At 38.6% G+C, this 14,928-nt stretch overlaps 1 protein-coding gene across 1 annotated transcript in view; it reads left to right on the top strand.

Moving 5' to 3' along the window:
• The window catches only part of LOC126178037 (obg-like ATPase 1), a 295,876-nt gene extending 281,329 nt beyond the window's left edge, over positions 1–14,547 (top strand). The window contains exons 10-11 of the mRNA XM_049924499.1: positions 2,710–2,832; positions 14,011–14,547. Of these exons, the coding sequence (XP_049780456.1) occupies positions 2,710–2,832; positions 14,011–14,121 (234 nt within the window). The 3' untranslated portion in view covers positions 14,122–14,547. The remainder of the gene's footprint in view (positions 1–2,709; positions 2,833–14,010) is intronic.
• The last annotated feature ends 381 nt before the right edge of the window (positions 14,548–14,928 follow it).

Genomic DNA, 14,928 nt, shown 5'->3' with positions numbered 1-14,928 from the left:
TTTTCTTTGTGCCAGATCAAAGAGCTAGAAATAGGTTGTCAGAGTTTGTTGGTGTCAAAATATGTAAATGGAAGTATACCAGATCTGTTAAGATCTATTTTTTAAAAAATAAAATCCATTACTTTTTGTGTGAAAGAAGAAATCTTCTGTTTGTAATTTCACACAATTTTTCAAGCTGTGATATTTTCATTTGATTTTGAGAGTAGTATTCGCCAAAAATGACATGTTGCAGAAGGAAATTTTATGTAAAGCATTAGTATCAAGTGCCATCACAGGTCAGTGACCTCCTCCTTCGCAGATGGATCACTTAGGACCACACGTAATCAACATTTGTTGGCCTTCCTTTTCACCCAGTATTCCTTCATAAGCAACGAATGGGCTAGCTTTCATTGTGTAGACCACCTATGTTGGTTAGTTTTTCTCTCTTCTTCCTCAAAATGCCGTGTGTTTGTGATTTTTCTGATTTCATTTCTGTCCTGTAGCTTTGGAGACCCAAATTCTCTCAGGTCTTTTTCCATCTGTTTGTACCAGTTCGGTCTTGTAGTTTTGTTCTTTAAAAATGTATGGATTTTGTGCGTTAATGTGTTTGAGTCCATTCTTTCCAAATGTGCCATGAATTTGATTCTTCTCATGCACATTATGTCTGTTATTTTGGAGATATTTTTATATATTTCTGCATTGGGTTTTGCATAATGCACACCATCTTTAGTTCTTGGTCCTAGGATTTACCTCATTATTTTACGTTCTTTCACTTCTAATTCCCCATTTAGTGTTCTGTGTTGAAGGTTTAGTGTCTCAAAGGTGTAGAGAGCTTCGGATTTAATTACTGTTTTGTAGTGTCGTATTTTGCAGTTCCACGAAAAAATCTTTTTGTTGTAAACATTTTTTGTATACTGAAATGCCGTCTCCATTTTCTGGACTCTTGATCTGACAGATTTCTTTTCATTACAATTTTATTTAATTAATTTAATCATTATTTCTATTAAAACTATTTTTAACCATTTTACTCTGAGCTGTGCTGCAACACGTATAGTACTGTTATGAAACACAGAGAAACCAGTGTTGGCATTTTTGACTGAAGCTGCAAGTAAAAAGAATATACAGTAAATCTGTGCCTCATACAGTTCCAACATTAAAAGATTCATCGAGTAATGCTATTTCTTCCGGCCTTCTTCCGTTTCTTGCATAATACTCAACTAAGTGTTTAAATATTATTTATGATGAAAAGCAATATGTACTCCTGTCTTACAGACAAAGAGTAATTTCTTTTTCAGAAGACATGTATGTTGTAGGAGCATTCTAGTGGTTGATCACGAGTCTTCTAGCATTGGTCCTTCAGAATTTTAGAACATCTATTTTTAAGTGATACGAGGTGCTATCCAGAATTTTCAGGACTGGCGCTGCCATCTGTTGAAAACCTTACCTTTGGACCAATGGTCACTATCATCCTCGAAGTAGTTCCCATCCGCACATACACACCATTCCCAGCACTTCTGCCGCTGGTCAGACATTTTCTGGAAGTCCTGTTCTTTGAGGGTGTTTATCACCACGAGCGATGCTTCTTGAATACTCTCTAGAGTGTCGAACCAACGGCCTTTCAACTTGAGTTTCAGTTTGAGAATAGCGCAAAGTCGCAAGGTGCCAAATCTGATGAGTATGGGGGTTGGGGTACAACCGCCATGTTGTTTTTTGCAAAAAAGGTCCTGATGAGCAAGGACATGTGACAGAGCGTGTTGTCATGATGCAGCAGCCAGTTCCCTTGACACCAAAGTTCAAGCCGTCGTCACCACACATTTTCACAGAGCCATCACAAAATGTCGCAGTAGTACGCAGAATTCACTGTTTGGTTGGGTGGGACAAATTCTTTGGTATCAAAGAAAACAGTGATCATGCTCTTCACTTTGCTCTCCACCTGTCTCACTTTTTTGGGTCTTGGAGAGTCCGGGCTCTTCCACTGGTACAATTATTGCTTTGTCCCCCAAACACTTGTTGAATCATTGCAAGGGTCTCTGCAGCACTTGTCCAGAGAGTCGCAAAGAATTTGATACACACATGCTGTTCTGTTCGCAGATCCATTGTAAAATCGCCACACACCAAACACAGAGTATTACGGAAATGACTCATCACATATGCAACTCTCACCACCTAGCGGTGCAAAGATCTACTCGTACTTTCCAGATGGCAGCACCAGTCCTGAAAATTTTGGATTCCCAGTCATAGTTATTCTTTCTGTTTATGGTTTATGAAGCGTGGCCATTTCAAATGAAGTCTTCCCATAGTTTAGAAAGTGTGTGTGGGGGGGGGGGGGTGCATACAAGAAATAAAGTGCTTTTGGGGACTGTCAAATATCAGGTTGGATTCCATTAGAACTGTTGTGCTCTGTGACACTGATGTAATCCAAAACAGGGAGAAAGGCAACTGATTGATGACTTTTTTCCTATTTTGGATTGTCAAATATTCCTTCATTATTTATATTAGACTTGGTTATGCAATGTTTTGGTCAGTTATAAGTGAACTGTATGTGTTACGGCAGTCTACTGAATAATTACTTGCAGTATAAGTATTGGCTTTAAAAAAAAACTGCATGTACGTAAAGTAGTGGATCTCAGTATATAATGTGTGTAATGCCTTTTGTGCATGGTTTTTTTTTTTTTAATCTGTTTTCAAACATTACTGCAGAAATGTTTACATGTCGTTTTTGTGTTACAGAAAGGCACAAAAGCACCACAGGCTGCTGGAAAAATTCACACTGATTTCGAAAAGGGTTTCATTATGGCTGAAGTGATGAAATTTGATGATTTCAAGGAAGAAGGATCAGAAGCAGCTGTGAAGGTACAATACTGTTTGCATTTGCGTTTGTACTGTGCAAGTTATGATGATGATGTGGTTTATATACTTATAACTGGAGTAAAGTGAGGGAAATACTGAAGAAGTTTGAAATTTTTAGATAGCATGTCAATGTGTCGAGAAATACATGATCGTTTGTAACATAATGCATGCTGGACAAGATAGCTGATCACTCTTTTGCAAAATAAATGCTGCGTTGGACATATGTAACAAGTCAGAATTGTGTGCAACACCATTGCGTTACCTAGACACCTCCTTTTCATGACAACTGCTATTCAGAGTAATTGTTGTTGGCACATGTCAAGCACCACTGTGAAACATAAACTAGCACAATTACTACTAAAAAGTGAAATAAATCTTCAAATTAAATTGTGCCATTTACATCAAGGTTGCTATACTAGGGAACAGTGAAAGTGGCAGCTGGAGACGCAAATGTAGAAAGCACTCTTTCCATCTTTTCTGCATGCTTCCCCCACTCATGTTCTCACTGTACACCTCAGTCATCAAAAATGTCAGAAACCTTTGGCCTGCGTGACTGAAAAAAAACAGGAAAAGTGTGCCATCAGACAATGCCGTGTGGCACACTGTATTACAAGACATTCTCTGGAAAATGATACGATACCTGATATCAGCAGATAGCACATTGCAATAACAATTTTATAATTGGAAGTGGACAGTGGTCCATTTTGAGCAATATATTATGTCTGCAAAACCCTACATTAAGAAAAGCACTTGTCCATGAAAGGCAAAGGTCCTATGTTTGAGTTGCAGTCTGGCACACAGTCTTAATCTGTCAGAAAATTTCAAATGAATGTACACACTGCTGCAGAGAGAAAACGACTCTAGCATATTTCAAGATTATGGTAAAAAAAAATATTCTAGTGAAACAGCAGCCTCTGTTTATTAATGCATTCTCGTCTGTTTTGAAAGGTATATTACTGCCAAATACATTATTACTGCTCATGGTGCACCTGCTATTTCAGTTTTGATTATGTGAAAATCTAACCATTCCTTAGCGTTGCATGTTACTTTTAAAATCGCAGTACAAATGAATAAATATGGATCTTCTGTTGCTGCAAGTAACAACTACGCACATGCCAGCGCAGACAGTGTATGCACAGCAGCTGTTTCTGCCTTTTGTTGTTGATTTTTTGGGCAAAAAGGAAAGAGAAGGCAACATACAAGCAGAGAGAGGGAACAGTGTTTACAGCTTTCGCCAGGGAAAGGAACATTTTATACAATTTTTTGCTTTTTCGTTGTCCAGTTATGAAGACTCACTATCTGAGAAGTTATTTGAAACAATGCCTTCATTGAACTTTCTTTACATGCCTTCCTTCAGGAAGTCATTTTCTTCCAGTTATTCATTGTTGTTATACACACGCAATCCTATCTTCCACTGTGTCTCTATAAATTGCTTCCTCAGGTATATTCTTTACATATTTAATTCTAAATCTGCCATTACTGGATGCAGCCTTTCCTGTCAGTGGGGCCCCACACATTTTCTATCACATTGTGTGGACAGTGGTAAGGGGGCAGCATCACAACCTCATGGCCCATTTTTGCTGCTAAGTTCGTATTGATTATAAAAGTGTTTGTGGCACATGACTTCCTCGATTATCTCTGATTTTGTATAGTCCAAAATTGAAATTCTTTTCACTTTTAGCCACTGAGCAATATCTACTCTTCTTTGACGTGAATTAAGTATAACCTCATTTTTTCTTGAATGATAACTAGTGCTGTCAAACAGTGGAAAATCCAGGATGGAATGTAACAATGTAATGAAAAGGATATTTGCTACTCACCATATGGCGGAGAAGCTGAGTTGCAGAAAGGCACAACAAAAAGACTGTCGGATTGTTAGCTTCCAGTCAACAAGGCCTTCATCAGAAATAGACAACGCACACACTCTCACAAATGGGGGATAAAGAGGAGGCTGGGGTGGCGAGGGGGAAGGGTAGCAGACTAACGGTGGAGGATGGTAAAGTGCTGCTGGGATCATGCAGGGGTGAGGTGGAGAGTGGGCCAGCTGGGTGCAGTCAGGAGGTTATATGGAGGTCAGGTGAAAAAGGGTGGGGGTAAGTGGAATAGGAGAGAAGTAAAAAGACTGGATATGTTGGTGAAATAGAGGGCTGTGTTTGCTTGAATGGGAATAGCGAAGGGCTAGATGGGTAAGGACAATGACTAACGAAGGTTGAGGCCAGGGAGATTACTGGAACATAGGATATATTGCAGGGAGAGTTCCCACCTGTGCAATTCAGAAAAGCTGGTGTTGGTGGGAAGAACCTATACAGCACAGTCTGTGAAGCAGTCATTGAAATGAATAATGCCATGTTGGGTGCCATCTGCCATGCTCAGCTACAGGGTGGTCCATTTATTTCTTGGCTACAGTTTGTTGGTGGCCTTTCATGCAGACAAGACAGCTTGTTGGTTGTGATGCCCATGTAGAATGCAGTTCAGTGGTTGCAGTTTTGGTTGTAGATCACATGACTGGTTTCACAGGTAGCCTTGCCTTTGATGGGATAGGTGATGTTTGTGACAGGACTGGAGTAGCTGGTAATGGGAGGATGTGTGGGACACGTCTATGTCTATTACAGGTCTAGGTCATATTACAAGGATATGAGCCATGAGGTAAGGGGTTGGGAGCAGGGGTTGTGTAGGTATGGATGAGGATATTGTGTAGGTTTGGTGGACGGCAGAATACCACTGTAGGAAATTTCTCATTTTTGGGCATGACAATAGGTAGCTGAAAGCCTGGCAGAGAATGTAATTCAGTTGCAACTGGCCTCAACCTCTGTCAGTCATTGTCCTTGCCCATCTAGCCCTTCCCTTTTCTCTTTCCAGCTACAAAGCCCTCTGTTCCAAAACGTACCCAGTCTTCTTACTTCTCTCCTTTTCCACTAACCCTCCCCCTCTCTTCTGCACCTTCCATCTAACATCCTGACTGCACCCAGCTGCCCCACTCTCCACCTCGCCCCTGCACGCTCCCAGCAGAACTTTACTGTCCTCAATTCTACCCTTCCATCCCTTATCCTCCCCAGCCTCCTCTTTATCCTCATCAAGTTGCCTCTCCCATAATGCCCTGCTGCTCACAGTCTGGCTCCGACTGCCAGAGACTGTGGTCATGTCAATGAGATTTGCATTTATATGATTGTGTGCGTGTGTGTATGATGAATACTTTTGCCTTGTCGGCCGACAGCTAACTTTCTGACAGTCTTTTTGTTTTGCCTTCCTGCATCTCAACGATAGTCAAAATCAGTGACAATTCTTCTTTCACTGATGTGTTTTCTTGGAGATCGACACTTCAGTTCTTCATCATAGGTTTCCATTGTCCGTGCTTCCACAATTTTCTCTGTAATGTTCACAGTAAAACACCACCACACACCTTTGCTTTTGAAGCCTCTAGTGCTTATAAGATTTCATCTGGTCTGTCATTGTCTCTAAGGTTGTGAAGAAATTCATGTACTGCGGATATAACTCCCTCTTGTGTCTTGTGTCTTGAAACTCGCTCATCTTAACTCATGAGAATAAGTAGCAATACTACCTGATTAAAATCAGTGCAATCTTAGCAAACATTATTCCATGCAGTGCACACATGAACGAATGCTGGGTAGTAGGTGGCAACAAAGTTGCGAAGCTGTGCCAGTAGCAGCATGAATGAATTGTGGTATTGCCATATAAACCCGTTAATAATAGGTGTTCATTTGGTAGTTGCTGCTTCGTATAATGGTACCTGTATGGCACCAATGATAGAAATTATACTGTGTTTGAATATAGATATATAGACCAAGCCAGACTAGGGCAAAGACTTTTCATTAGTACTTTGAAGAGAAGGGAAGAAGAGGAGTGGGAGACATGACTGCCACTTTCACTGCTCTCTAGTGTATTTTCAAAGTATTGTGGAAGAACTTCTGCGGGATTGAAAATGAAAATAGTACAAGTAAAGCCACCTCTGGCTACAAATTAATCCAGGAATTGTATCAAACCTTCCTAACCACACTGCTCACAATTGCTGGAGGTCCAGGTTTGCACATGATCCTAACTTGTTGTAAATAATATAATCACATATGACAAACTATAAACTAATTTCATTGTTTCTTTATGTTTTTATATTGTACTTTTATTTTGGTGGAGCAACAGCCATTTGAAACAAAAGTGAAAAAAAGTACAAAGAACCACTGACTGGTAAAAAGTTTCTCTGATTGACTTAATGAATACCTTTTGCACATTTGTGTGTAATATGTTACATTCATATTCGATCAGGGTCAGCTACCAGTCACTCCACCAATCATCAATCCTCTGAAAGTTTCTTACAACTTCACCACAGACAACAGCAAGGCCTGAAAACAGCATTATGAAGTTTCCAATGTTATCCACTGGATCACTTACATACACTGCAAAAAGTAACAGCTTTCCCAGAGTTATTATAAATTTCATCCTGTTAAGAATCAAGTGTTGAGTACTATCCGTTAGGAAGTTTGTGATCCAGTCTGTACTCTGCAAGATTATATTTTGTTCACTTAAAGACAGAATGGCAGCATGAAACTGTAAAAATGCCTCCTGAAAGTGAACACTGTATCAAACTAGGTTCATTTATGTGTGGCGCCCTGGATAAAGTATCTATCCTCAATCTCATACTCAATCTCATACACACACTCAAAATATTTACATAGCTTTCATAAATAAACTTCCTGTTACTGCCTCAGTATACAAACGTGGAGAAACAAAGACTTCACTGTAATGAAACAGAAGTTAAAAGTCTACTTAAAGTTTGTCGTCTTAGTTTACAGCAGTGAACGGGTTGAGCTTCAGCATGTAATAGTAAACAACAAAACCTGAGAAGTCCAGGCACTAATGAATTCAGTTCCCCAGGCAGTATCTCAAAGGAGGACAAGGGTGTGTAGTACATTTTTGTACAGGCAAGAGACCGATGTAGACAGAGAGAATATCAATCACAAATGCAGACATTGATCTACTTCAAGCATTCCAATCCTCTTTTGAGACTGAAGATAATGGCTCTCTTCAGTTCTCCCATTTTGTATTTATGATTATAGAGAGACCATTCTATTGATGTTTGTCATCATTTGAAGACAGAGTTCTTCAGGGGAATTAATTCTTGGAGCATTTTCTTGTGTGCTGTAGTCTGTTTTGGCAGTTTCCAATCAGCTGTTTCTCCGTCACTTCTTCATGAAGGATGGTAAGTGCTAAATTTTTTCCATTTTGGAAGACTGAGGCAGGGGAGGGGAGTGGGACTTCATAAGTCAGCTCTTCAACAACCAGCTTTTGCTAATTTTTTTTTTTTTTTTTTTTCTACTGCCTCCGCCACTTTGTGCAGCATAGCTGTGGCCACTAATCAAGGACTAGTAAAAAAACAAGTACTGGAAGTTAGACAGTCACATGCTTTGAGAAATGACAATTCATTTATTCAAAATGAAAAGTATTAAACATACGCTACTTGATCAGAAGTGTCGAGGCACCTGAGGAGAGACTGACTTGCGAGTATAAAAGGATGTGGGTGGTATTTTATCAGTAGAGAAACATTAACAGAAGAATGTCCACAAATTGGTGTCTGGATACTTTTGATCAGGAATTTCGATGAAGAAATGTGGGGGGGGGGGGATGCCGATATTTTGAGCAGATCACTCAAAACAGCTATTCATACTACAGTATGTCTCAGAAAGGAATTTGAGGTCAAGGTGAGTCATTGTCTCAAAATGTAACAAAAAAAAAAAAAAAAAAAATTCTAGCATGAACTGTTCTGCTTCTACAAAGACAATGAATTACTTGTATTGATCGGAAGACTTGCATATTTTTTGAAACTGTGCCAAAGAAGAATTACCTTGTAAACCTAGCTTTTCTGTATTGCACAGTTTCCAAAAACACTACCTGCTTTTCATAAATTTATTTTTATGTTCAGCATGAGAACGAGATCAAGAGAAGAAACCAAAATGTGTGTTGGAAAGTGACTAAATGACAGAATAGGAAACATTTCTTATAGTCTGATAAAATACTTGGATCTTTAAGGACATAGATTTTGAGATTTTTAGTGCCTATATGAGAGGTATTCAGGATCACAGTAGAAAAAACTTTAATTTTTTCATAGTATTAAGGGTATGAAAATAAATCAAATTTGTGCTGTAACAGTTTCATTTGTTTTTTATAACTTGGGTACCATCCTCTTCACGTTAGTCCCTACCTCCTCGTTACATAATATACCTAGCCATTCCTCGGTAATTGTTGTTGGAATACATAAAATGAATTTTCTGTAATTTCAGCATTGTTTTGCTAACCTAATTTTCTTAAGTGATTTTTAATGTGAATAATTGGTATAATATCTGCTACCATCAAGTATGTAGAATAAGGTGTGTGATGTGAAACGTCTGTGTAACATTTTATCAGGCAGTTGTATATCACAAATTATGTGCAACTCAGTGCACTGCCATTTCACAGCTTCTCACTAATGTGTTAAAACCTGTTGGTGCAGTTCTTCATTTTCCAGATTGCCAAGGGATGCAAACTAGTGACGTGAATGTTGTCTTTCTAGTGAAAGTAGTAGTTGTTACCACACTGTTATTGAACAGACATGTGTATGTCTTATTAATTGATCATTTTTTATCCAAATGTGTCTGCGTTATAACCACAAAACTATATCTCATCTCTTGCCATGACTTTTTTTGAGAAGTTTTCATCACTACCCTCCCATTTTCAAGCACATTCCAACACATGCATACGTGGATCTCCTTTTCTTTGCCTTTCAATAACTGAGGTATGAATTTTGCTGTCTGATGATTGATCTGAATTTGTTAGTTATACTTGTGCAATAGGTTTCCACATTGAGGCCTCCAACTTTTTCAGACTGTTTAACAACTATATTTGCGTATTACTGCACAGCACTCCACACTTGTGATATCGGCTTATGTGATGTGGAAGGTTGTGGTTAAATCACTGATTGGACTGCATGCAACATTTAAAGCCTGCCTCTATAATTTGGCCAAGCAATTCAAATGTATCTTCCTTAAACTCCCTTCCCAGTCTTGCAACAGACTTCCATACCTGTTCCTTCATTATAAAATTAGTTGAACACTTTGTGTGCAAGCTCACTTGAATGGTTACATCTCAGAAATTAGTTATGCAAAGGAATGTGGTAGACAACAATGTCTTGCTAAAAGTTCATTTAGCAATACTTGACATCAGGGCTACAGCATTATGTTCACTATTTTCAAAGTTCACCTTTTTCAACATGCCATGTACGTAAGTTACTAATCAGTTACCTGAAGTATCAGAATCAGTGATAGTGGAATGAGTGGCCCAATATGTGTAATACATGACAGGAGGCAGATTCCTAATATTGAAGTTGACAGCCAGAACACATGTAGTGTTTAGATCAGAAGGAATGAGGCAAGATAGGGTGTGAGGAGGAGGGGGAGTAAAGTTGGAAATTAGCATTCTATGATGTCACAGTTGATAGTGACTGATACTGCGTTGGACAAGCGAGAGAAAAGGTAACACATATCACATTGTTGAAAAGGACTATTCTGATGCTGGCATTTCCATAAAGTGAAACACTATCAAACATAACTGGCTCAACGAGGATTTGATCACTACTACATAATGTTACATTTGTTATAAGATAGTCTTAATAGCAGCACTGACTTCTCAAAATTTTAAATTTTATGCATACTGTTAGTTTGAAATTATACAGCATTATTGATTCTGCCATTAACAGCAGCTGGATTATTGCACATAATAAAAGCTATGTTTTCGTTGGTTTCATTGGCAGTACAAAATTTAGATTTTGCCCCATTGGACTGGTGAACATTATTTTGTTTCATTAATTAGTATTCCATGATCACATCACAAGATGGATGTTCCACCTCTGTATTGTTTTCTAGTGATTACAAGTTGCCACAAAATCAAATTCAGATACTAATGCAATCCATTTTGTAAATATCAGTCGTGGTGGTGGTGGTGGTGGTGGTGGTGGTGGTGGTGGTGGTGGTCTCCAGTCCAGAGACTGGTTTGATGCAGCTCTACATGCTACTCTATCCTCTGCAAGCTTCTTAATCTGCAAGTAACTACTGCACCCTACATCCTTCTGAATCTGCTTAGCGTATTCATCTCTTGGTCTCTCTCTAGAATTTTTACCCTCCAAGCTGCACTCCAATACTAAATTGGTGATCCCTTGATGCTTCAGAATATGTCCTACCAACCGATCCCTTCTTCTAGTCAAGTTGTGCCACGAATTCCTCTTCTCCCCAATGCTATTCAGTATCTACCCATATAATATTCAGCATTCTTTTGTAGCAGCACATTTTGAAAGCTTATAGTGTCCTCTTGCCTAAACTATTTACTGTCCATGTTTCACATCCATACATGGCTACACTCCATACAAATCCTTTTAGGAGAGGCTTCCTGACACTTCAATCTATACTCGATGTTAACAAATTTCTCTTCTTCAAAAACTCTTTTTCTTCCATTGCCAGTCTACATTTTATATCCTCTCTACTTCGACCATCATTAGTTAATTTGCTCCCTAAATAGCAAAACTCTTCTACTACTTTAAGTGTCTCATTTCCTAATCTAATTCCCTCAACATCACCTGATTTAATTAGACTACATTCCATTATCCTTGTTTTGCTTTTGTTGACGTCCATCTTATGTTCTCCTTTCAAGACACTGTCTATTCCATTCAACTGCTCTTCCAGGTCCTTTGCTGTCTCTGACAGAATTACAATGTTATTGGCGAACCTCTAAGTTTTTATTTCTTCTCTATGGTTTTTAATTGCTACTCCAAATAGACTGAATAACATCAGGGATAGGCTACAACCCTGACTCACTCCTTTCCCAACCACTGCTTCCCTTCAAGCCCCTAGAGTCTTACATAACAGCCATCTGGTTTCTGTGCCAATTGTAAATAACCTTTCGCTCCCTGTATTTGACCCAGCCACCATCAGCATTTGAAAGAGCTTTCTCTCAGTTGACAAAGACTAGAAACATAGGTTTGCCTTTCCTTAATCAATTTTCTAAGATAAGTTGTAGGGTCAGTATTGCCTTGTGTGTTCCAACATTTCTATGGAAATGAACTGATCTTCCCGAGGGTCAGCTTCTACCAGTTTTTCCATTCATCTGTTAAGAATTCATATCAGTATTTTGCAGCCGTGACTTGTTAAGCTGATAGTTTGGTAATTTTCACACCTATTAACACCTGCTTTCTATGGGATTGTAATTACTATATTCTTCTTGAAATTTGAGGGCATTTCACCTGTCTCATACATCTTACTCACCAGATGGTAGTTTCGTCAGGGCTGTCTCTCCCGAGGCTTTCAGTAGTTCTAATGGAATGTCATCTACTCCTAGGGCCTTGCTTCACGTTAGGTGTTTCAGTGCTCTGTCAAATTCTTCACGCAGTGTCATATCTCCCATTTCTTCTTCACCTAAATCCTCTTCCACTTCCAAAATATTGCCCTCAAGTACGTCACCCTTTTATAGATCTTCTATATACTCCTTCTACCTTTCTGCTTTTCCTTCTTTGCTTAGAACTGGTTTTCCATCTGAGCTCTTGATGTTCATACAAGTTGTTCTCTTCTTTCCAAAGGTCTCCTTAATTTTACTGTAGGCAGTATCTATTTTACACCTAGTGTTATGTGCCTCTATATCTTCTTCATTTACTACATTTTTATATCTCTTCTGTTTCCCAAGGATTTCTACTAGCCCTTGTCTTTTTACTTACTTGATCCTCTGCTGCCTTCGCTATTTCATCTCTCAAAGCTACCAACTCTTCTTCTGCTGTATTTCTTTCCTCTGTCCCTGTCAATCATTCGCTAATGATCTTTATGAAACTCTCTGCAACCTCTGGTTCTTGCAGCTTATCCAGGTCCCATCTCCTTAAATTTCCACCTTTTTGCAGTTATTTTAGTTTTAATCTACAGTTCATAACCAATAGATTGTAGTCAGAGTCTACATCTTCCCCCGGAAATGTCTTAAAATTTAAAACCTGGTTCCTAAATCTCTATCTTACCATTATATAATCTATCTGGAACCTTTCAGTGTCTCCAGGCCTCTTCCACATATACGACATTCTTTCACGATTATTAAACAAAGTGTTTGCTATGACTAAGTCATGCTCTGTGCAAAATTCTACTAGGTGGCTTCCTCTTTCATTCCTTACTCCCAAAACATATTCACCTACCACATTTTCCTTCTCTTCCTTTTCCTACTATCAATTTCCGGTCCCCCATGACTATTAAATTTTTGTCTCCCTTCACTATCTGAATAATTTCTTTTATCTCATCATACATTTCTTCAATATCTTCACCATCTGCAGAACTAGGTGGCATATAAACTTGTACTACTGTGGTAGGCATGGGCTTCATGTCTATCTTGGCTACAATACTGCGTTCACTATACTGTTCATAGTAGTTGACCCACACTTCTATCTTTTTATTCATTATTAAGCCTACTCCTGCATTGCCCCCATTTGATTTTGTATTTATAACCCTCCGTTTACTTGACCAGAAGTCTTTTTCTTCCTGCCACCAAACTTCACTAATTCCACTATATCTAACTTTAACCTATCCATTTCCCTTTTTAGGTTTTGTAACCTACCTGCCCGATTAAGGGATCTGACATTCCATGCTTCGATCCGTAGAACGCCAGTTTTGTTTCTCCTGATAATGATGTCCTCCTGAGTAGTTCCTGCCCCGAGATCCGAATGGGGGACTGTTTTATCTCCGGAATATTTTACCCAAGAGGACGGCATCATCATTTAACTATACAGTAAAGCTGCATGCTCTCGGGAAAGATTGTGGCTGTAGTTTCCCCTCGCTTTCAGGCATTCGCAGTACCAGCACAGCAAGGCCGTTTTGCTTAACGTTACAAGGCCAGATGGGTCTATTATCCAGACTGTTGCGTCTGCAACTACTGTAACGGTTGCTCCCCTCTTCAGAAGCCACATGTTTGTCTAGCCTCTCAACATATAACCCTCCATTGTGGTTGCACCTATGGTACAGCTATCTGTATCACTGAGGCACACAAGCCTCACCACCAACAGTCAGGTCCATGGTCCGTGGTTCATCAGTTATATTTTCTATAACAGAAAGAGATGACCTTGAAGTTAAAATCCTGTGCTCTATTTTCCATAAACTAAAATATTTTTTGTTGTTTCAGGGAGCTGGCAAATACAGACAACAGGGAAGGAATTATGTCGTGGAAGATGGTGACATCATATTTTTCAAATTCAATGCAGGAGCAGGCCTGAAGGATGCGAAGAAAAAGTGACCTCATGTGATCCACAATCCTGATATTTGTTGCTGCAATTCCTTACCTGTATTGGAAGCCTGTGGCAGACTGACATACAGAAAAACTTGTTTTTAGCTGTTTCTTTTGTGCTACAGTTCACAAGAAAGTCACACATTTGATGATGTTTGGCTCCTTATTTATTATATGGTTGATACTAAACAAGAGTTTCCTATGTTTTAGTTTTATGTATCTCATGTTGCAGAAGACACATGCATTTATTAATTATGATTTTTTTAAAACACTCATGCCACAGGCTTCTTTGATTGAGATGACTTTTGTAATATGTTACGAAGTCTACAAATACATCATTTACACAGAAATTGAGTTTTCATTTCATTTTATTCCGATTTTGTAGAAATTGGATGAGCTCTATGCATATTTTATTTAAGAGGCAGTTGCATTATGATGAAATTTCTATTGTATATGTATTATTTAATGTGGAATTCATAAAGTGTATAACAAATATTACTGTGTTAATTGTATTCCTATCTGGATTTTTAAAATAATGTCATGTCAAATGATATTTCTGAAGCATCTATATCATGATTGCTGTTTTTCCTAAATACAATGAAAATTATAATCAAAGATCTTGAGATGTTTGAAGGGCAGTACTTGTAGGCCCAGGTTTGCTTTAAAAAAATAAATCATTTTGGGTTATCACAGGGAGCATAAGAAAGTTTTAGTTGTTGTTGCTGTTATTGTATTAAGGAACTGAGAGATGTTTTGGCACTACTGTAGTACTTGGTTCCACGTCTGGTTGTATATACATGTCTGTCTCAGCTGAGA

The sequence above is a fragment of the Schistocerca cancellata genome, chromosome 1, assembly GCF_023864275.1.
Source record: "Schistocerca cancellata isolate TAMUIC-IGC-003103 chromosome 1, iqSchCanc2.1, whole genome shotgun sequence".
NCBI lineage: Eukaryota > Metazoa > Arthropoda > Insecta > Orthoptera > Acrididae > Schistocerca > Schistocerca cancellata.
The sequence above is the reverse complement of the archived record's forward strand: the minus strand, read 5'-3'. Positions and strand labels throughout refer to the sequence as shown.